The sequence below is a fragment of the Desmodus rotundus genome, chromosome 5 (genome assembly GCF_022682495.2).
Source record: "Desmodus rotundus isolate HL8 chromosome 5, HLdesRot8A.1, whole genome shotgun sequence".
NCBI lineage: Eukaryota > Metazoa > Chordata > Mammalia > Chiroptera > Phyllostomidae > Desmodus > Desmodus rotundus.
In genome coordinates this window covers 46,794,387-46,815,744 of record NC_071391.1, presented here as the reverse complement: position 1 = coordinate 46,815,744, position 21,358 = coordinate 46,794,387, and the positions used below count along the sequence as shown (strand labels likewise).

At 38.0% G+C, this 21,358-nt stretch overlaps 1 protein-coding gene across 1 annotated transcript in view; it reads left to right on the top strand.

Moving 5' to 3' along the window:
• The window catches only part of FCHSD2 (FCH and double SH3 domains 2), a 212,201-nt gene that overhangs the window by 25,324 nt on the left and 165,519 nt on the right, over positions 1-21,358 (top strand). The window contains exon 3 of the mRNA XM_024572547.4: positions 9,355-9,400. Coding sequence (XP_024428315.2) covers positions 9,355-9,400 — 46 coding nt within the window. The remainder of the gene's footprint in view (positions 1-9,354; positions 9,401-21,358) is intronic.

Sequence of the window (21,358 nt, the reverse complement as noted above, 5' to 3'; positions counted from 1 at the left end):
CGAAGACAAGTCACTTCTGACACCAACTTCAAGTTTGGAGGTCTCCAAGACCACCCTCGTTTCTGGCATGACTTGTGAGATTGCATGTCCTCAAAACCACGGCCTCCAAAACCACCCTAAGATTTGATAATTTGTTAAAAGGACTCGCAGAACTCACTGAAAGTTTACTAAGGGTTATGGTTTATTATGGTGAAAAGACGTATTTTAAAATCAGCCAAGGGAAGAGTCATGTCACTTAGACAAGATTGGGTGACCTTAGTCTCCAGCTCCTTCAGAGGTGGCCCAGCCTCCATGCTCCCCACCTGCCTGCACCCAGATAAATCACATAGTTAGCGCAGACTGTCTGGCAGGGCCTAATGTCCACAGGCAAACAAAAATGCTTTTATCAGGCCTGACATTCCAAAGGTCTTGGGCAAGGTTAATACTTTACTGTACACTTACCTACCTCCCTTGGTTTTTAAAGCTCATAAAACACAAAATGGTTGTGGTAACTGATATAATCTGTTGCCAAGGTCAAGAAACTTAAGGTGCAGTCTTGTTCTAAACTGCCCACTTGGTTCCGCCTGTGCCGGGAGCTAGCCCACTGAGCTATTTAATTCAGACCTGTGGAGTGGGAAACCTGATGCAGTTTCTGTTCGTTCGTTCATTCATTCATTCCTCCACTGACTCAGCAAACGTTGACTGAGTGTCTGCGGTGTTCAGGCATGGCGCTGCACGTGTACAGACGGGAACCCCACAGTCCACTCACTGTCGCCGGACGTGAAGCAGGTGCTGTGTCACAGGTGCTGGAGGGCCTCGCAGAGGTGTTTAGTCACAAGTGGAACTGAGGGAGACTCCTCAGGAAGAGTGTGCTCAAATTAAGTTTTGAAGCCGAGGAAGGTTTAGGGCAAATAATGGGGGAAGGGAATTTCAAGCAAAAAGGACCATATTTGCTAAAGTGTGAAGGCATGAGCATACTGGTCCTTTTAAGAAACTTAGCTGTGCCTGGATTGTGAGGGAGGGAGGGAGGGTGGTTTCCAGAGGTGAAGCCACATTAGCCGTTAAGTCCTGACAGTCAGCAGCCTCTTAAGTTAAAGGCATATAGCTTTTTACTCTGCGATTGATTTCTGGAAGCCATGTCAGAAGTGCTAGCGGGAGAGTGGTTTGATCAGATTTGTCTTAGGAAAATTATTTGAAGCATTGGATTTTATTAAAGAATTAATTGTTGTAGGGATTTATTCTTGCTCCTTTCTATATGATATGGAATTTACATTTTTTCATATAAATAAATGAGTTGATTGAAAATTAGTGCTTTTATATCTTTGTTTATAATTATAGAAATAATAGATTATTGGAAAAAACATAGGGTAGAAAAGTAAGAGTGTCATGTCCTCTTCTCTGCACAATAAAAATTTGGCAAACATTCCTTCAGGGTTGTCCCCCCATATGCGTTTTCCAGGTATTTGGGAGTGTATACAGGTATCTGCGTTACATAGAGATTTATTAATATGTTTTTAAGGTAAAATGAGATTTTGCTTTGTATACTTTCCTGAAACTTTTAAAAAATACTAAATAATATATTTTAGCTTCCTTCATAGTACTTATGAGTATCCCATTTACCATTAAATAATTCTTTGTATAATGCTTGTTTTTCCTCTCTGACAGTCCTACTGGATGTCTGTCTGTTCCCTGTGGAACTACCAGTACCCAGACGGTGTCTGGCCCATCGGAGCCAGGCAGTCGGGCGTCAGTACTGCATGAATTAATTGAGGTTGCCTTCTGATACCAACACCTATAGGTCTACCACATTTTTTTAGCGGCCTTATAGGATTCTTCTGAGTGAATGTAGTATAACTTATTTTCAGAGGTCACTTGGTTTTAACTATTTACAGTAGCTGTCATGGAAAATAGTTGGACTGTGCCTCAAAAAATTAAACATAGAATTGCAGTACGACCCCACATTTCCACTCCTAGGGGCATACCCAAGAGAAGTTAAAACCTGTCTATACATAGAAACTTATGAACACGTGTTTACAGCAGTATTATTCATAACAGGGTTTGGAAATAACTCAACTGCCCCTCAATGGATGTAGTATTTCCACACAGTGGAATATTATTCAGCTCTGAAAAGGAATGAGATTTTGATACATTCTGCTACTTGGATGAACCTTGAAAACACTGAGTGAAAGAAGCCAGACAGAACGTCACATGTTGTGTGATTTCATTCATATGAAATACCCAGAATAGGCCAATACAGAGAGACAGAAAAAAATCTAACTATTGCCAGGGGAAGGGGCAAGGGGAATGGAGAGCGTTTACTTGGTGGGCACGGAGCGTTCTGGAGTGATCAGAAAGTTTCGAACGTGGAGAGAGGTGGTTGCACACACTGTAAATGCAGTAACTGCTATTGAGTTGTGCACTTTAAAGTGGTTAATTGCATGCCATGTAAATTTCACCTCAATAAAAATGCATATACCTTTACACATGGCATTAATTTATATAATAAAAATAGGAATGCAGTAAAGGTCTTTCTTTTACAACTACTACCCGTTCCTTTCTTCGTGCGGAGCCGGTCAGCCCTGCTTCACGGCACATGTTTCAGGAAACTGTCACAGTGACTCCTGAGGGGGTCTCAGGAGGCATTTCTGCACGGAACAGTTCTTCATTTGAGGGACTCTTGCAATGGAGAAGTATTGTAGTTATCGTCCCAGTGTTAGTGTGTGTGCTGCGGAAGCTGGCACAGTAATTATCATAATCTGGCACATACATGTAGAACATTTAATATGAAAAGATAGTATGCAATATACATTATTCTGTAACTTTTCTGTTTACTTAACATTGCATCTTCCTATAAATTTGTCCCAGTACCATTTACTAAATAGTTCAGCTTTTCCCCTTTGAATAGGAATGCCATCTTTTTCAGTTAATAAATTTTTATGTGTATTTGGGGGTGTTTGTGACCTATGTTTTGATTATCTCTTTGTTTACTCATGTTCTATTACCAAGCTGTTTTAATTACTGTTGCTTTTTAAATTTTTACTACCTGGTGAGGGTAAGTCCTTTTAATTTTTTTTTTCAGAATGTTTGTGACTACTCTTAAATGTTCATTTTTTTTCCACGTGAATTTTATACTCTACTTGCCTAGTTAAAAGAAAAATACTTTTGGAATTAATAGCAAACTTACCTCAACTCCCCAACCCTTGACCATCTACTTTCCGTCTTTCTGGACCTGCCTATTCTGGACATCTTGGATAAATGGAGTCATATAACATGTGTCTTTTTAAATATCTGGTTCACCCATGTTGTCGCGTATAGCGGTACTCTGTGAACGCGCCACACCCTGTTTACCTGTTGTTCATCCGTTGGTGGACATTGGGTTTTTGCCGCTTTTTTGGCGTTTATGGGCAATGTTGCTATGAACACTCCTTTCTGGGTTTTAGGCAGACAGACGTTTTAAGTGGTCGGGTATACAGCAGTCGGCCTCTACCCATTGTTTTGCTTTCCACGGCTTTAGTTACTCATAGTCAACTGTGGTCTAAAAATATTACATGGAAAATTTGAGAAATGAGAAGAAATGGGTAAGTCTGGACCTGCATGGCGCTGAGCAGGATGTGGAAGTCTTGCACGTTCCTGCCGTGCCCCGTCCGAGCCCTGAATCACCCCTCTGTCCAGCACACTCACGCCGTAAACACTACCTGCCCACTTGTCCCCCAGCAGCCCTCTCAGGTGTGAGATGGACTGGCAGGTGTCACAGTGCTTGTGTCTAAAAAAACCCCTTATTTTACTTAATAATGACCTCAAAGAGCAAGAGTAGTGATTCTGGTAATTTGTATATGCCAGAGAGAAGCCATAAAGTGCTTCTTTAAGTGAAAAGGTAAGTATTTATAGGGAAGAACACAGTGTATCTAGGGCTTGGTGCTGTTGACAGTTTTCGGCATCCACTGGAGGGGATCTAAGTGTGTTATCCGCGGACAAGGAGGGACTACTGATACCTATGAATGGAATTGCTGGGTCATATAGTAACTTCATGTTTAACCTTTTGAGGAATTCCCAGATTTTTTCAAAGCAACTGCACCATTTTGCATTCCCCCCAGCACCATGGGAGAGTTCTGATTTCTTCACATCCTTGTCAGCACTTGTTCTTCTCCATCCGTTTACTTCTAACATCCGTCAATATTTTGAAAGAGGTTTTATGATAAACTGATGGCGAATTTTAGCAAATGCCTTTGCATCTCATGTGAGGATTTCCAGAAGATGTTTTTCCCTGCTCTGCTCTCTCCATATGGTGAATCATACTTTATTTCCTGATGTCGGTGGTGTCGATTTTGTGTAGTTGTCATCTTGGATCTGTTTTCTTTCTTTAGGAAAGGAAATTACTTAGTAGACGTGTAATTGTTTAATATAACTAAAAATTCCATTAAGAATTTTGAAATGAGTTGTTATGCGTGTTCAGAGTAAAATAGTTAGTTCCCATTTTCTTGCGGACTATACTTGTTACATTCTTATTTCCAGATGAGCTACATAAGCTTAAAAGGGTGATAAGTAAACAGCTTAAGTATTTACTGTTACCTTTTGTAAAACATTAAAAATACCATCTCCTTCAAAATATAGGTACATTTTCAGATTTTTTTTTTAATGGTGAAAGTGTAAGCTAGTTCATTCAGCTTAGTTTCTTTTGCCTAAGTATTTACTTTGGGCAGGGAGATAACATAGTTGGTAGCACTAGTCATAATAATTTCTAAGTCCAATTTTAATTTTAATTTTTTATATTAAGTTGACCAGAGTAACATTGGTTTGTAACTTACATATGTTTAAGGTGCACAACTCTATGCTACATAATCTGCATATTCCATCATGTGCTCGCCATCAAAATTCTCGTTTCCTTCTCTCACCATGTGTTCGACTCCCTTTACCCTGTTCTTTCTTCTCCACCTCTCCTCCCTCCTGGTAGTCACTGTGCTGTGTCTGTGAGTTTGTTTTGTTTATTCCTTCGCTGCTTTTTGTTTTATAGCCCACGTATGGGTGAAATCATGTGGTTTTGTCCTTTTCCGTCTGACTCATTTCACTTAGCACTATACTCTCAAGATCCATTCATGTTGTCACAAATGGCAAGATTCCATCTCTTTTATGGCTGAGTAGTATTCCACTTTATACAGGCACCACATCTTCCTTACCTCGTCATTGGTTGGAGGACACTTAGGTTCCCTGTTTCCACATCTTGGCTATTGTGAGTGATGCAACAGTGCACATAGGGGTACACGTATCTTTATGAGTGTTTTCAAATTTTTCAGGTAGATACCCAGAAGAGCCATTGCTGGGCTATGTAGTAGCTCTATTAATTTTTTGAGGAGTATCCATACTGTTTTCCTTAGAAGCTGTACCAATTTACATTTCCACTAGAGGCGTATAAGAGTTCCCTTTTCTCTGTGTCCTCTCCGTCATTCGTCATTTCCTGTCTTACTGATCACAGCGGTTCTAACAGGTGTCGCTTGTCTCATTGTGGTGCTGGTTTGCATTTCCCTTTAGCTGGCAAAGCTGAGCATCTTCTTGTCTATCTGCTGGCCATCCGTATGTCTTCTTGGGAACCGTATCTATTCAGGTCCTCTGCCCATGTTTTAATTAGATCGTTTTTTATTATTGAGTTCTTTATATATTTTGGAGATTAGCCCCTTATTGGAGGAATGCTTTGCAAAAATCTTCTTCCCTTCCATTGTTTACCTTTTGTTTTGTTGATGGTTTCTTTTGCTGTGCAGAAGCTTTTTAGTTCGAAGGAGTCTCATTTATTATTGCTTTTACTTCCCTTGCCTTTGGGGTCAAGTTCACAAAAACCCACTCCTCTGAGACCAAGGTCTGTAAGTTTAGTACCTATGTTTCCTTTTCTTTACTTTATTGTTTCAGGTTTTATGTTCATGGCTAATCTATTTTGAGTTAATTTTTGTGTATGGTTTCAGGTAGCAATCCAGTTTCATTCTTTTGCATGTGGCTTTCCAGTTTCCCAACACTATTTACTGAATAGGCTTTTCTTGCTCTGTTGCATATTTTTGGCTCCTTTGTTGAAAACAGTTGCCCATATATGTTTGGGTTTATTTCTGGGCTCTTGATTCTGTTGCATTGGTCTGTGTGTCTGTTTTTCTCCCAGTACTGTACGGTGTTGATTATTGTTGCTTTGAACTATTGTTTGAAGTCAGGGAGTGTGATGCCTTCGGTTTTGTTATTTTTTCTCAAGATTGCTGTGGCTACTTGGAGACTTTTGTGGTTCCATATAAATTTGAGTATTTTTTGTTCTGTTTCTGTGAAAAATGCCAGATTTTGATGGGGATTGCATTCATACTATGAAAGGCTGTACACCACCAAATTCAATAATGTACAAGAAATGAACAAATTCTTAGGAATACATAACCTTTATAGACTGATTGGACAACCTAAGTAAACCAATCAAATGCTAAGGAAAATGAAACAACAATCAAAACAAAAGTCCAGGCCCAGGTGGCTTCTCCAGTGAATTCTACCAAACATTCAAAGGAGACTTAATATCTGTCCTTCTCAAACTCTTCCGAAAAACTGAAGAAGAGGAAATACTTCCTAACTGGTTTTATGAGGCCAGTGTAACCCTGATACCAAAACCAGGCAAGGACACACAGACACACACACGCACACACAGAAAGTTACAGGCTAGTATCTCTAAAGAACATAGATGTAAAACCCCCGGACAAATGATGGCAAATCGAATGCAGCAACGCATTAAAAAGAGAGCACGTGGTAATCGACGGCGTGCGTGCTGGGGATGCAAGGATGGCTCAACGTATGCTGGTCGGTCAGTGTCGATGCACCACTTTAACAAAATGAAAGATAAAACTCCTATGATCACATAAATACACGCAGGAAAAACATTTGACGAGAACAACATCTGTTTATGATTAAAGTGTTAAATAAAGTGGGTATAGAAGGAAAGTATCTCAACATAATAAAGGTCACATATGATGGAGCCTCAGCTAATATACTCAACAGGGAACAACAGAAAGCTTTTACTTTTCTATCAGGGACAAGACAGGGCTGCCTGCTCTCATCACTGTTATTCAGTGTCGTACTGGCGGTCGCAGCCAGAGCAGCCAGGCTGGCCCCAAGTAGAAAGCATCCAAATTGGGGATGAAGAAGTAGAACCCCCACGGTTTGCCCATGACATGATTCTACGTAGAGAAAACCTTTAAGATGCCGCCAAATGACTATCAGAAACAATAGGAACATAGTGAAGTTGCAGGATACAAAGTCAGTGTACAAAAATACACTGTGTTCCTATACACTAACAATGAAACATCAGAAAAAGTAATGAAGTAAATAGTCCCATTTGTAATTGCAACCAAAATGATAACATACCTAGGAATGAACTTAAAGAAAGCGAAGGACCTATACACTGAAAACTACAAGACCTTGTTGAAAGAAATTGAAGCAGCAAAGAAATGGAAAGATATTTTGTGTTCATGGGTTAGAATACATAACATGAAAATGGCCATATTACCTAAATCCAATTTTAATAAAGCAACATGGGTGTATAAAGGTGTGTGCATATGCTTGTGAGTGTTCATTTATTTGTTTAAAAATAAGGACTATATATATTTTTAAATACCACACAAATTCTTACTCAAACATCAGAAAATATAGATGCAAAAGCAAAAGAAGAGAGTGAAAGCCTGTAATCCCACTACCAGAGGAAATTTACGGGACAATTTTGGTGTATCTGTATATATATAGAGAGAGACTTCTATAACCCAGTGCACACACACACACACACACAGGTGCGTGTGTACCTATATGTGTAAAATATAATATAAAATGCACATGTACATACACACATATATAATACATAGTATATGTGTTTTCTCTTGAGAGTAGACTAATTGTATTTTAGAGGACTTAAATGCTTTATAACATGCAGTACGCTGTAAAGACAATGTTCTTGCTCAACTTTTTTTTTCATTTTTTTATTGTGGTAAAATACACACATAATAAAATTTATTATCTTAACCGTTTTTAAGTGTGCAGTTAGTGGTATCATGTCCATTCATATTGTTCTGAACCCTTCACTACCTTCCACCTCCAGAACCCTTTTTATCTTGCAGAACTTGGACTCTGGGCCTGTTAAATAACTTCTCTGATCCCCTCCTCCCCGCCCTTGGCACCAGCCTTCTCCTTTCCATCTGTCTGAACTTGACTACTCCAAGTACTTCGTATAAATGGAATCATATAGTATGTAAATTTTGCTACTGAATTATTTCACTTAGCATATTCTCCTCAAGGTTCATTCATGTAATAGCACAAGTGAGGGTTTTCTTCCTTTTTAAGGCTACATAGTAGCTATTTGCCAATGTAGCAAATTTACAAATGTAGTAAAATCTTAAATGGCTGTATTTCTTATATAAGAGATGAATAGCCATTAAATACTTGTTAAAGTGGGAATTTTGGCTTATTACCTTTTTTTCTATTCTAGCTCTTTTCTTTATATTTTTCATTTTTTCTCTGATATCTCTGCCTTAATGAAGTGCTTTTAAGAGCACACATATCTGGCACCTATAGAAAAGTCTTTAAACTCAGACTATTCAAGGTAAATTGTCAATATTACCGTATTTCATTGATTCTACCTTGCCTATGGTTTGTAAGGTATACTCTTACTTCATCATTGTTAAGATAGAAGAAAATAACACCAGTCACTAGTAGAAGATGAATCCCAATATAATAAATGTTAAAATGTGGAAAGTGTCTGCCATAGAGCCTGTGAAATACACGTGTGTGGAAAGGCTGCTCCCGTAATTCCACAGCACGCGCTTTGTTTCGTGACTCAGAACAGGCTGGGGTGAAGGACATGATTCGGCTCTTTTTTCATGTTGAGAAGCTGATGAAAATTTGATTTGAACCTTGTTTTCTGTAGTCCCCTCTACCTTGGTTAATAAGTATTTGTAGTGCCTACTACGCACTAGCCATTCTAATAACAGCAGCTAACATTTATATAGCTTTTATTGTGTGCTAGAGAGACACTCTTTTGAGCACTTTCTCTAATTTAGTTAACTAAATCTTGCATTATCCCTGCAAGGTGGGTATTGTTACTACTCCCATTTTACCAAAGAGGAAACTGAGGCCCAGAGAAGTCAAGCGACTTGACCAACGTCACACAGCTAGTAAGTGGTGGAGCGAGGACTTGAATGTAGATTGTCTGACGCCAGGGTCTGTGATGCAAGCAGTATCCCTAGGCACATAGGATGAAAGAAAACCGTCTCTTCGCTTAACACAGCTTGTCAGGGAGTATTTGAGGCTGTGTTGATAAATTTACATGAGATTATTGTTATACTTTTGGTAATGAATTGTTTTTATTTGTGTTTTTAGGACATTCAGTCAGAAGAAGGCTGCTATTGAAAGAGAGTATGCACAGGTAAGGTTGGGAGTGGAGGCCCCCGTCCTAGGTATACCTGTTCTTTTTAAGGCACGAGGGCACACGCTTGTTGGAGAGAAGGCTTGGTATCCCTGCATTCTCCTTTTCTTCTTATCTCTGGTTGTCTCACTTTGATTCCCATTGTACTCCATTTAAATCTTCAGATAAGGACCTACGTTGTTCCTTACTACAAAGAATGTCGTGAACCTTCTGGGAGAAGATAACACTTACAATATTTATAAAGTAATTACAAGTATACATAATAATAATGAGTACATTTATTTATTCTCCCTTATATATCCCATTCTCTGCTGTTCTATGAAAGGTTAATTGTTATTTTTGTTCAATCAGGCATTTATTTCTCATTAGGCCCCTGTTTAAAGGGAATGGCACAGAAAATGTAAGCATATCCTTCTTTTATTTTAATTAGATTCTTAATTGCTCCCGGTTAGCTAAATGTGCTGCGAAAAAAATATGTTGATCATTTTATGGGTATGTAAGAATTAATAACTTAACCTTCCTTGTACAAAAATAGTTTAACATAATTTGGAAATTTTGGCCCCTGTAAGCAATTACTTTCTATGTGGAGTAGTATTCTAAAATTGATCACCTCTCCAAAAAAGAAATTGACTCTTCCTCAAAAAAAATTATAAAAGTAGTGTTTATAACACAATTTAAAAATACAGGGGAATGTTAGAAGGAAAAATTAGCACCCAGGAAATGCTGTACATGGTAACCACTATTGCTACTGCTGCTATTGATATTTTTACTATAAATAATAAAATTGGGACAGGATTCTTTTGTACCTTGTCAAGTTTTGATTTTAGTTTTATTCTAATTTCATTGTAGTTAACCAAGTGCTGTTTGTCTATATTTTATTTGATAGACTTAGAAGAGAATTATCTGTTTCTTGAAAGCTAGATAGACTAATTAATTTAGTCATTAGTTTTTGAGTGCTTATTATACATCAGGGGACACTATAATGAATAGTGTCAGTTCTAATATATTAGTGTTGAAGTTTACTTTATGCACATGCAGTAAATACTGGTAATGATAGCTAACATTTATTGAATCCTTACACCCAGCGCTTTGCTGATTACTTTACATATGTTACCTCATTTACACCTGTGAAATCAGGAATAGTTATTATGACCTTTACAAATATGTTTCCATAGAGATCCAAGTATATAATCTCCTTTTAAAGTTGAAAATATTTATATGATATATTATTTGTAACATGACTTAAAGTTTTAACAATTAAGTAAGTAGGACAAGTTAATGACTAAAATATAGAACAGTACATTGAATGGTATGAAAAGTAGCAGCCCTTTTGCCCCGCCACTGGTCTTCCTCAAAGAAAGGGTTAAAAGCGATGCCTAACTTGTTCTCCTGGTGATCATTTCCATGTCCTCAGATAATGCGCTTATAACTGATTCTTCATTTATCATCTCTCAACATTGCTTGATTACCTCATAGTAAGGGAAAAATTAGCTTCCTAAGCCATTTCTTTTCCTCCTCTTCTTTCCAATATAATTTGGTACTATTTTAGCACCTTTGTTACTTTTCTAACTCTAAATGCTAAATTTAGATTTCTATCTCTTCTTCTGTTAAATACATGTATATATTTATATATGTATGGGTATATGTATTTATGTGTTGTTTGTACACAATAAAATGGAATTACATTTTACAGAGCAGTCAAATTTACTCTTGAAAAATTTCTTTAATTTTGTCCATCAAGTAGATTATGCCTGGTTTTGTTTATTCAATTTTATATAAGAATGTATGTAAACTGTGCAAGGTACCTAATACTATATATTTCAAAATTTCATAAAATAATCATATCCACAAACTAAAGTGTTCTAGTGTGTCTCTGCTAGGGACAGTAGAACACATTTATGGAGAGCCAGTTTGCTGATTAATTCTTGCTGTCATTTTTGCCTTTTAGATAATTTTTCTTAGTTCTTCTTACTCTTCAATGTTTTTACAATTAAGTTTTCAGTTTATTTTGTGAGGATATACAAAAACCTACCTCTACCCTCTTCTTTGGTTGACAAAATGGTGGTTTTTACTCCTTGTCAAACGTAGTGAAATCTCTAAGATAATTGGTACTTTCTTCCTGCGGGTTTTGCCTGGATGTGCTGATGATGTCAGGCTTGTTATTTGCGTTCCCCACCTGAAGACGCACCCTCTCTGGTGCTAGGGTGTGCTCAGGGAGGGCAGGTGCCCTTTTCAATGGATTCTTCTTCTTCTCTGGCTCAGTGTAGAGGTGGAAAATTTTAAATTGAAATAATAATATATAGTAAGATAACCAAATCTTGAGTATACTGTTTGAATTTTTATGAAGCAGAGTCAAGCAGCTACTACCCGGATTAAGATACAGAACTTCACCCTGGGCCCCAGAAACAGCTGTTATTCACGCCTTCGGGTGGCAACCAGGATGCCGACTTTTGTCAGAATAGTTGTTAGCTTCGGATTTCTGACTGTTTTTGAATTTGAATTGAATGGTATCGTGTAGTATGTGTTCTTCTGTATCTGATTTCTTTCGTCCAGCATTATGTTTTTGAGCTTCGCACATGTTGCATGTTGGAGTTCATTGTTTTTTATTACTACACATTATCCACTGAATGACTATATCACAGTTTGTTTTTCCAGTTTACTGATGGGTAAAATTTGAGTTGTTCCCAGTTGTGGATGATTTTGACTAATGCTTCTAAGCAAAAGTCTCGTACATGTCTTTTGATGGACGTACGGATGTGTTTCTGTTAGGTGTACACATAGAAAAACTACCGGGACATGGGGAGCATGAATCTTGGCTCCACTTTAGTTGATCCAGCCAGTTTTCCAAAGTGGTTGTACAGTTCACCCTCTCAGCAGCAATGTATGAGCATTCCAGGTCTTTCGTATCTCTGTTAACACTTAGTATTTGTTACAGTTAGAAAGAGTAATATTTTGATGAGTGTGTAGTCGTATCTTGTTTTCTTTTAAATAAACTTTAAAAAATTGACATATAGCACGCATACAGAGAAGTGTGCAGACCCTAAGTGTTCTGTAGCTCCATGAGTTTTCAAAGTGAACACTCCCATATGACTAGCACCCAGGCTAAGAGGCAGAACATTCGCACAGCCCCAGAAATCCCTCCTGCCCCCCCACTCCCCATCGTTTGTGCTCCGCTCCCACACAAGTGCCCACCATACTGACCTTTTGCAAACAGCCTATTGCCTTATATTTGATATATGGTAAACTGAACAACTTACAATTTCGTAAGTTTTGACATGTGTAGACCCGTGAAACTACCATCACGGTCAAAGTAGTTAACATGTTTATAACCTCCAAAAGTTTCCTTATGTGCTATTTATAATCCCTTCCTTCCGTTCACCCCTCCTCGGTTCTTCCTTCCCCATGGTCCCCAGACAACCACTCATCCACTTCCACCATCGTAGGTTAGTTTGCATTTTTGGAATTTTAATTTAATGCTCTATAAATGAAATCATGCAATATGAATTCTGTCTTGTCTGGCTTCTTCCATGCAGTATAATTCCTTTCCAGCTATCTATGTTGCTGTGTGTATGAATAGTTTATTTCTTTTTATTGCTGAGTAGTATTCCATGGTGTGGGAATAGCACAGTTTATCTATTCACCTGTTGATGGACATTTGAGTTGTTTCTCTTGTTTGGTTTTTATAAACAGAGCTGCTGTGAACAGCTGTGTGTGGACAATGGCTTCGTTTTTCTTCGGTAAATACATAAGAGTAGACTGGATGCTTCATTTGTAACTTCTTATGTAACTTCCCAACTTTTTGCCAGGGTGGTTGTACCGTTTTACATTCCCGCCGGCCGTGTATGACTGACAGTACCAGTCGCTCTGTGTCCTCCCCAGGCTGGATATGGTTACTCTTTTCCCTTTTAGATACTGGAATAGGTCCATGTTGGTACTCATTGTGATTTTAGTGTGCGTTTACCCAAAAACTAATGATGTTAAGCATCATTTTCATGTGCTTATTTACTATCCATCCATATTCTTTTGTGAAGTGGTTTGTTTTCTTTTTAAAAACTTTTTATTGTGAAAAAATTTCAAGCCTCGTTGAAAGTAAAAGGAATTAGAACAATGAATTCTTATTAGCTATTACTCAGCTTCAACTGTTACCAATATGTTATGAAATGTATTCATTTATAGCTCCATACTGGCTATTCCATGCTAGTCACTAAAAAAAATTTTTTTGTGAGTCATAATATATATATCATTACAGATTTACACACTTGAATGTATAATTAAATGATTTTTAGTAAATTATAGAGTTATGCAGCCATCAGCACAATTCAGTCACAGAACATGTCCATCAACCCAATGAGCTTCTTGTACCTGTTTGCAGCCAGTTTTTTATACCCGTTTGCGGTCAGTCTTGGTTGCCCGAGGCAACCAGCAGCAGAATATCTCCGTAAGTTTTCTGGACATGTCATAAAACTGTACTCTTCTGGTATAAGGACTTCACTGGGTCTTTCACTTAGCAAATATTTTTGAAGTTCATACATGTGTTATCATATACTAGCAATTTATTCCTTTTTATTGGAGAGGAGTATTTCATGGTATGGATACATATTACATTTTGTTTACTCATTCATTAACTGATGGATACTTGAACAGTTTCCAGTTTTAGCTATTATGTACGATGCTGCTGTAGACACACCCGCATTAGTCTTTGTTTGAATGTGTTTTTATATTCTTGAGTGTGTACCTAGGATTGGAATTATCAGGTCATTGGGAAGTTTATGTTTAACTTTTTAAGAAATAGCCTAACTTTTTTTCAAATTGGCTATACAACTTTGCATTCTCACTGGCAACGTATGAAGGTTCCATTTCTCCTACATCCTTGCAAGTACTTACCTTTGTCTGTGTTTCTAATTGTAGTCATTATTGTGACGGAAATCATGACGAATAGTGCCACTGTGAACATTCTTGTATGTGTCTTTTGGTGACTGTGAATGTTGTCTACTGGGTGTACAAGGTCTGTCCAGAGGGTATCCAGCATGTAATATGAAAAATAGAGACAATTATTGAAGAAGGCACAAGATACAAGAAACACTGTACATAGGACAATGACTCCTCAGTCCCCATCGAAGTAGGCACTGTGGGACCTCACACAGTCTTCCCAGTCACCATCAGCTGCCCCATTATATTTTCCTGAATCTCACTGATGGTCTGAAATCTCTTCCTTTTCAAAGGTGATTTTAGTTTTGAGAAAAGCCAGAAGTTACAGGGCACCAAATCTGGGCTATAGGGTGTGCTAAGACACCTGGTGATTTGATGTTTTGCCAAAAAACTCTGCACGAGATGTGATGCGTGAGCAGGTGCATTGTCCTGATGAAGCTGCCAATCACCAGCTGGCCTATGGAGCTGTGGCCTTCTGAGTCATGCAAATAGTTTCCGCAGCAGAATGTGCCAAGCTTAATCCAAAATTTGATGCAGATTTGTTGCTCACTCATTTTGTTTTTAATCCACTTTTTATTTTTTAGATGTATAATCTGTATTTTTTCCATTACCGTTTAGTCCCCTTATACCCCTCTCCCCCAGCAATCACCACCCTGTTGTCCATGTCCATGAGTCCTTTTTCTTTTTTGCTCAGTCCTTCCACCCCCTAGCCTTCGCCCACTAGCTGTCGCTCAGTCATTTTGAATGCAACGGCCACACAGTACACATGCTTACTCAATGGCATCTACCCCCCCCCCCCACTGACTAGTCCAGTGAAGTTGTCATTATTCGCACATGAGCATTCCAGTCCACTCTCCCTTGGTTGCCAGGTTACAGTGATGACATGCAAACCGTTCTCATTATATTAACAATGGCTGCACTTCTCCTGGACAGACCTTGTATACCTAAGGAGAGGGTTTGCTGTGTCATAGGTATGTGTGCAGTTTTGGAAGATACTATGCAATGGTTTCCTGAAGTGATTGTGGCAGTCACTACCATTGCCTTGGTTTTGTCTGTCTTTTTCATTTTAGCCTTTCTGGTGCATATGGGGGTAAAGAACTGTGGATTTGATTAGCATTTTCCAGATGACAGTGAAGTTGAGGAGCTCTTCATATATTGATTGGGCATTTGCATGTTTCGTTTAGTGAAGAACCTGTTAAAGTCTCTTGTTGCCTTTTCCTCATTGATTTATTGTGTTTATATATTATGGATTTGAATCCTTTGTCAGATGCACAGGGTGGGGCAAAAGTAAGTTTGAAGTTGTGAGTGTGTGAAGCAAGAGTTTATTCTCGCGTTGTTACTTATCAATCACTGTATGATTTGTTTGTGTTAGAACTGGGAACCTGCTGTTGCCAGCCCCGTGTTGTTACAGGCTCAGTCTCATTAAGAAATGGCATGTTGTGCGTCTCGCTTTTCTATCTGTTAGATTATTTGGCATAAAAGTTTCTTAATTTAATGACATGTAATTTATATTCTTGTATAGTCAGTTTTTTATGTCTTATTCAAGAATATATTGCTACCTTAAGGTGTGCCTAAGGTGTTCTGTAATGTTCTGGAATTTTTATTGCTTGTTTAATCATTTGCATTTAGTTCTATGACCTGACTGAGGTAAACTTCCATGTACGGTGTCGCATCGGGGTCAAGACTCCGCTTCATACTTGGATATCCAGGATGGGCAGCACCGTGTGTTGAAAACCATACCCCACCTCACACCGTATTGAAGTGCTATTTTGTGGTCACTATGTGTTTGTCTATTTCCGCACTTTGTTTCATTAATTAAAAAAATCTTTTTGCCAATATTATACTGTTTTAATTACTATATTATAATAAATCTTGATATCTGGTAGTGTAACAGTCTTCACTGTTCTTGGCCCTTTATATTTCTATATACATTTTACAATCAGTTCGTTCATTTTTCCGGCATGCATGTTGGGGTTTTGATTGGGATTGCTTTGAATCTTCACGTCAATTTGGGGAGAATTAACGTCTTAACAATATTAAGTCTTCTAAATCATGAACATCTCTAGTTTTTCTTTATTTTTTCTCAGGTTTTCCAGTATTTTAAATCCTGGAAAGGTTTCAAGTTCATGAAAACCTTCATTGTGTTGGAGACCTCTTTCCCTGAGTCCGCAGCCTCTTGTTCCAGTCTGGGTTTTCTCTGCAGTTGCTGCGTCGATCTTACTTGAATGTTTTTACTACTTTCTTGTGTTGGATTCGTTGATTCTTGGCTCCTGTTTTTCTTCTTAATTAGCTTCCCTTGTGGTTTTTAAAAAAATTTTGTTTGTTGATTTGAGAGAGAGAGAGAGAAGTATTGATTTGTTGTTCCACTTACGCGTTCATTGACTGATTCTTTTTTTCTATTTGTTTTTTTCTTTTTAAAATATATTTTATTGATTATGCTATTACAGTTGTCCCATTTCTCCCCTTTATTCCCCTCTGCCCTGCACACCCCCTCCCACTCACATTCCCCCCCAAATTAGTTCATGTCCATGGGTCGTACAAATAAGTCTTTAGCTTCTCCATTTCCTATACTATTCTTAACCTCCCCCTGTCTATTCGTACCTACCATTTATGCTACTTATTCCCTGTACCTTTTCCCCATTCCCCCCAGCCCCGCTGATAACCTTCCATGTGATCTCCATTTCTGTGATTCTGTTCCTGTTCTAGTTGTTTGCTTAGTTTGTTTTTGGTTTTGTTTTAGGTACAGTTTTTAATTGTTGTGAGTTTGTTGTCATTTTACTGTTCATAGTTTTGATCATCTTCTTTTTCTTAGATAAATTCCTTTAACATTTCATATAGTAAGGGCTTGGTGATGATAAACTCCTTTAACTTGACCTTATCTGGGAAGCATTTTATCTGCCCTTCCATTCTAAATGATAACTTTTCTGGATAGAGTAATAGTGGATGTAGGTCCTTGCTTTTCATGACTTTGAATACTTCTTTCCAGCCCCTTCTTGCCTGTAAGGTTTCTGTTGAGAAATCAGCTGATAGTCTTATGAGAACTCCTTTGTAGGTAGCTCTTTTCTTTTCTCTTGCTGCTTTTAATATTCTCTCCTTATTTTTAATCTTGGGTAATGTAATGATGATGTGCCTTGGTGTGTTCCTCCTTGGGTCCAACTTCTTTTGGGACTCTCTGAGCTTCCTGGACTTCCTGGAAGTCTATTTCCTTTGCCAGATTGGGGAAGTTCTCCTTCATTATGTTTTCAAATAAGTTTTTAATTTGTTGCTCTTCCTCTTCTCCTTCTGGCGCCACTATGATTTGGATGTTGGAACATTTAAAGTTGTCCCAGAGTTTCGTAAGCCTCTCATTTTTTTGAAGTCTTATTTATTCATTCTTTTCTGGTTGACTATTTCTTCCTTCTGCTCCAAATCTTTGATTTGAGTCCCAGTTTCCTTCCCTTCACTGTTGGTTCCCTGTATATTTTCCTTTATTTCACTTTTCATAGCCTTCATTTTTTCCTCTATTTTGGGACCATACTCAACCATTTCTGTGAGCATCCTGATTACCAGTGTTTTCAACTGTGCATCTGATAGGTTGGCTAACTCCTCATTGCCTAGTTGTATTTTTTCTGGAGCTTTGATCTGTTCTGTTCTTTCATTTGGGCCATTTATTTTTTGTCTCAGCGTACCTGTTACATAGTAAGGGGCAGAGGCTTAGGTATTCACTAGGGCTGGGCAGCACAAGATGCTGTGTTGTGACGCTGTCAGGGGAGGGGAGAGGAGCCCAAGAGAGAACAGTACCACTTCGTCAGCTCTCTGCTGGCTTTCAGTCATTTCTCCTTGCTACCCACAAGCAATCTAGGCCCTTCTGGTGCTGATTCCCAGGTGGGTGGTTTTGTGTACGTTCTAGGACCTTGTGTATTTCTCCAACGAACTCTCCTGTGAGGCCAGGAGTTTTTTCCTCTGTCTCAAACCTCACAGGTTTTTTCAGCCAGAGGTTTTGAGGCTTTATTTCTGCACGCTGGAACCCTTGGATGCGTAGTCCGTCTAGCTCCCCAGTTGTTCCTCCCAGTTTATCTGCATGGAAATGTGGGACCACCCACCCCAGTCCTCTAGCCGCTGCCCATCTCTGCCCCTCCTACTGGTCTGGATGGATGTGTCTTCTTTAACTCCTTGGTTGTTGGGCTTCCATACAGTTTGATTTTCTGTCAGTTCTGGTTGTTTATTGTTTTTAAATTTGTTGTTGTCCTTCTTTTGGTTGTGCGAGGAGGCACAGTGTGTCTACCTATGCCTCCGTCTTGGCCGGAAGTCAATGATTGATTCTTGTATGTACCCTTACCCAGGATTGAACCTTCAACCTTGGCTTATGGGATGATACCTGACCTTTTTTGTTTTGTTTTGTTTTGTATATATTTCATGCAGTAATTTCCTAAGAGGGTTTTATATTTGTATATATGTTTATTATTTCACTGTAATAAAGTTTTGTGGAGAACAGGCTTTGAGTACAGAGAATACTTTGAGTCCCTGTTATGATTTTAGAGAGCTGCACACTTTCCTTCATATGGATGTAACAAAAATGAAAGATATTTTTTGCAGAAGATTCTGGAAATCGAGTAGAAGAAAAAAAATCATCTATCACCCATCTTGTAGCCATTGCCTTTATTAATTAATCAATGTTCTATCATAACCATATGCTTTTTTTATGAACATGTATACAATTTAAATATATTGAGTGAATATATTTAAAATTTATAAACATAGTGTTTTGTTCACTGTATCTTCTCTTTAGTTACCAATATTTTATGAACAACTTTCCTTCTATATCATCATTGAAATAACTGCATATTACAATTTGGGATAATTATATTTACTTTCGTTTGGTACAAAGCATTTATTTAACTAATATTTTGTTGGGTATTTAAGTTATTTCTAGTTTTACTTTTTTATATAAACTATGTTATTTTTTTTAAATTTAAAAGCCTATATATTCTTAACTGTTATTTTTATATACATTTTAGTGTACAGGACGACACTCTACCCAACTGAGCCACACTGGCTCAGGCTGCATAGACATGCTAAAATCAGCTGAAAATGGGAGCACTTGGCATTACTGGGGGATCTTCCTTTAGACAGTCTGCTAGTTGTTAAACTGAAAGTGTGTGAAACATCTTTGTTACCAATGGTCTAATAATAATATTTGGTAATGACAATATTAAAAGCTTTCTTTTCAGAAAGTTCCATAGGTTTGCCTGTGTTTATTACTGTATATATATTTGTTACTGTATTTATTACTGGCACATCATATAAATAGCCAAGACTATTTAAATGCCTCAGAAGAAATACAGTTGCAATTTATATTGCAATTTATATGAGCAGCTGCTTTAAACTTATTTATTTCCTTTGTCAATTTTATCAACTTGAAAATGGTCTTTAAAAATCGTGGTTGCGTTTTGGTTCCTTTTCAGTACTTTTGTCTGCTGGTTCCCCTCCTGCCGGAGCTCAGTCCTGTGAATGCTGGTGTTCCCTTGCTTAGACCATAAGATGAATGGGAGGGAATCCGTGCTCTGGAAAGACTTACTATATTTAATTTTTTTAGAAAGCAGTATTTTAAAATTAGAAGTTTATTTTAAGATGGGCCACTTTTCATGTGTTGAGAATATTTATTGAGCACTCTTCTAGGTACTATGCGTAAAGCAGTGCCCGAAAAAGGGGAAAAAAAGCCCTCGCACTCATAGTTTATATTCTATGGTTACATGTTGTCTTTCAATTAAATATGTTAACTTCTTCCTCTTCAAAGCCGCTGATGGCATTATAGTCAGTTGGGAAAAATGGCCTTTATAGAATTATTACTAGTGGTTTATGTTGTCACTCCCTATACAAAAGGTTGATTGGTCAAAAAGGTCGAGTGTTATTTGTGAAATTTAGAGAGCATACAGATGAGCCATCCCAACAGAAAAATATCATAAAGGAAAAGAATTCAAATGGGATTGATCATATGACAGCAATTTGAAAAATAGTATCTCAAGCACATGGAGAGTAAACTTGTAATGCATTTTTAGGGGAATGTTAGAAGAAATAAAATAATATTGCATAACCTAATATTTACACTCGAAGGGATTTGAGCCCTGAACTTTTTCAGGTTGCTTGGTACTTTCAATTTCCTTCAAGGGTATTAATGTTTGTTTTTAAGCATAGTTTCTGAAATTCACTTTGTAATTCTCCAGAAATAACAGATGTGTTGCATATCTATTTATACAAACAGAGCAAATGAGTCTCTGAAAGCACAGAAGCCATATATAATCACTAAACAACATTAAATACTAGGCCAAAATCAGCTCTGGCTTTTGACTGCAGTTACCCAATCACCGAGGTGTTGCTAAAATCATTTGCAGTACTCAAGCTGAAATTGCTAAAGGCAAGTTCTGTGTATTAATATACTTCCTGTAGTCTTTGGCAGAATGCTGCTGGTGAAGGAAGGATACAAAAGGTTACTGTGGCTGGAGAGAAAGAGCAGGAAAAGATTGTGGACTTTAAGGGCGGCTCCCTGCCTGTGGGCAAACAGAGCAGACCCGGACACCCTGTCAAATAGGCCGTGGTATCACACTGGTGCACTTAAAGTTTTTGCTCTTTTTATTATTTTAAGATAAATTTATAAAAAGTTGGGCATACTACCCGTAAAGTTAGTGTTGTGTGTATGTGGTGGGGTTCTTTTTTGGTAAATTCACTCAGCAAAGAAGTTTAAAATATAACTTAATTTAGCTTTGTGCAGTTAGCTTTCTGGCCATGGCTATGAAAGAAGCGCTGGTAAAGTGACCAGAAGGTGGGCGGCGTACTTGGGGCTTTCTGCTCTGCCAGTCTCGTCGTGTAGAACTATTAGGATAACTATCCTGAGAGAAAATTGAGGGTTGTTTCCTGTGTTCATGTTGATACCTTTTTTAAAATCCTTACCTGAGAAAATGTTTGTTGATTTTAGAGAGAGAGGAGGGGACAGGGTGGGGTGAGAGGGGAGGGAGAGAGAGGAGCAGAGAGAGAGAAGAAGGAAGGAAGAAA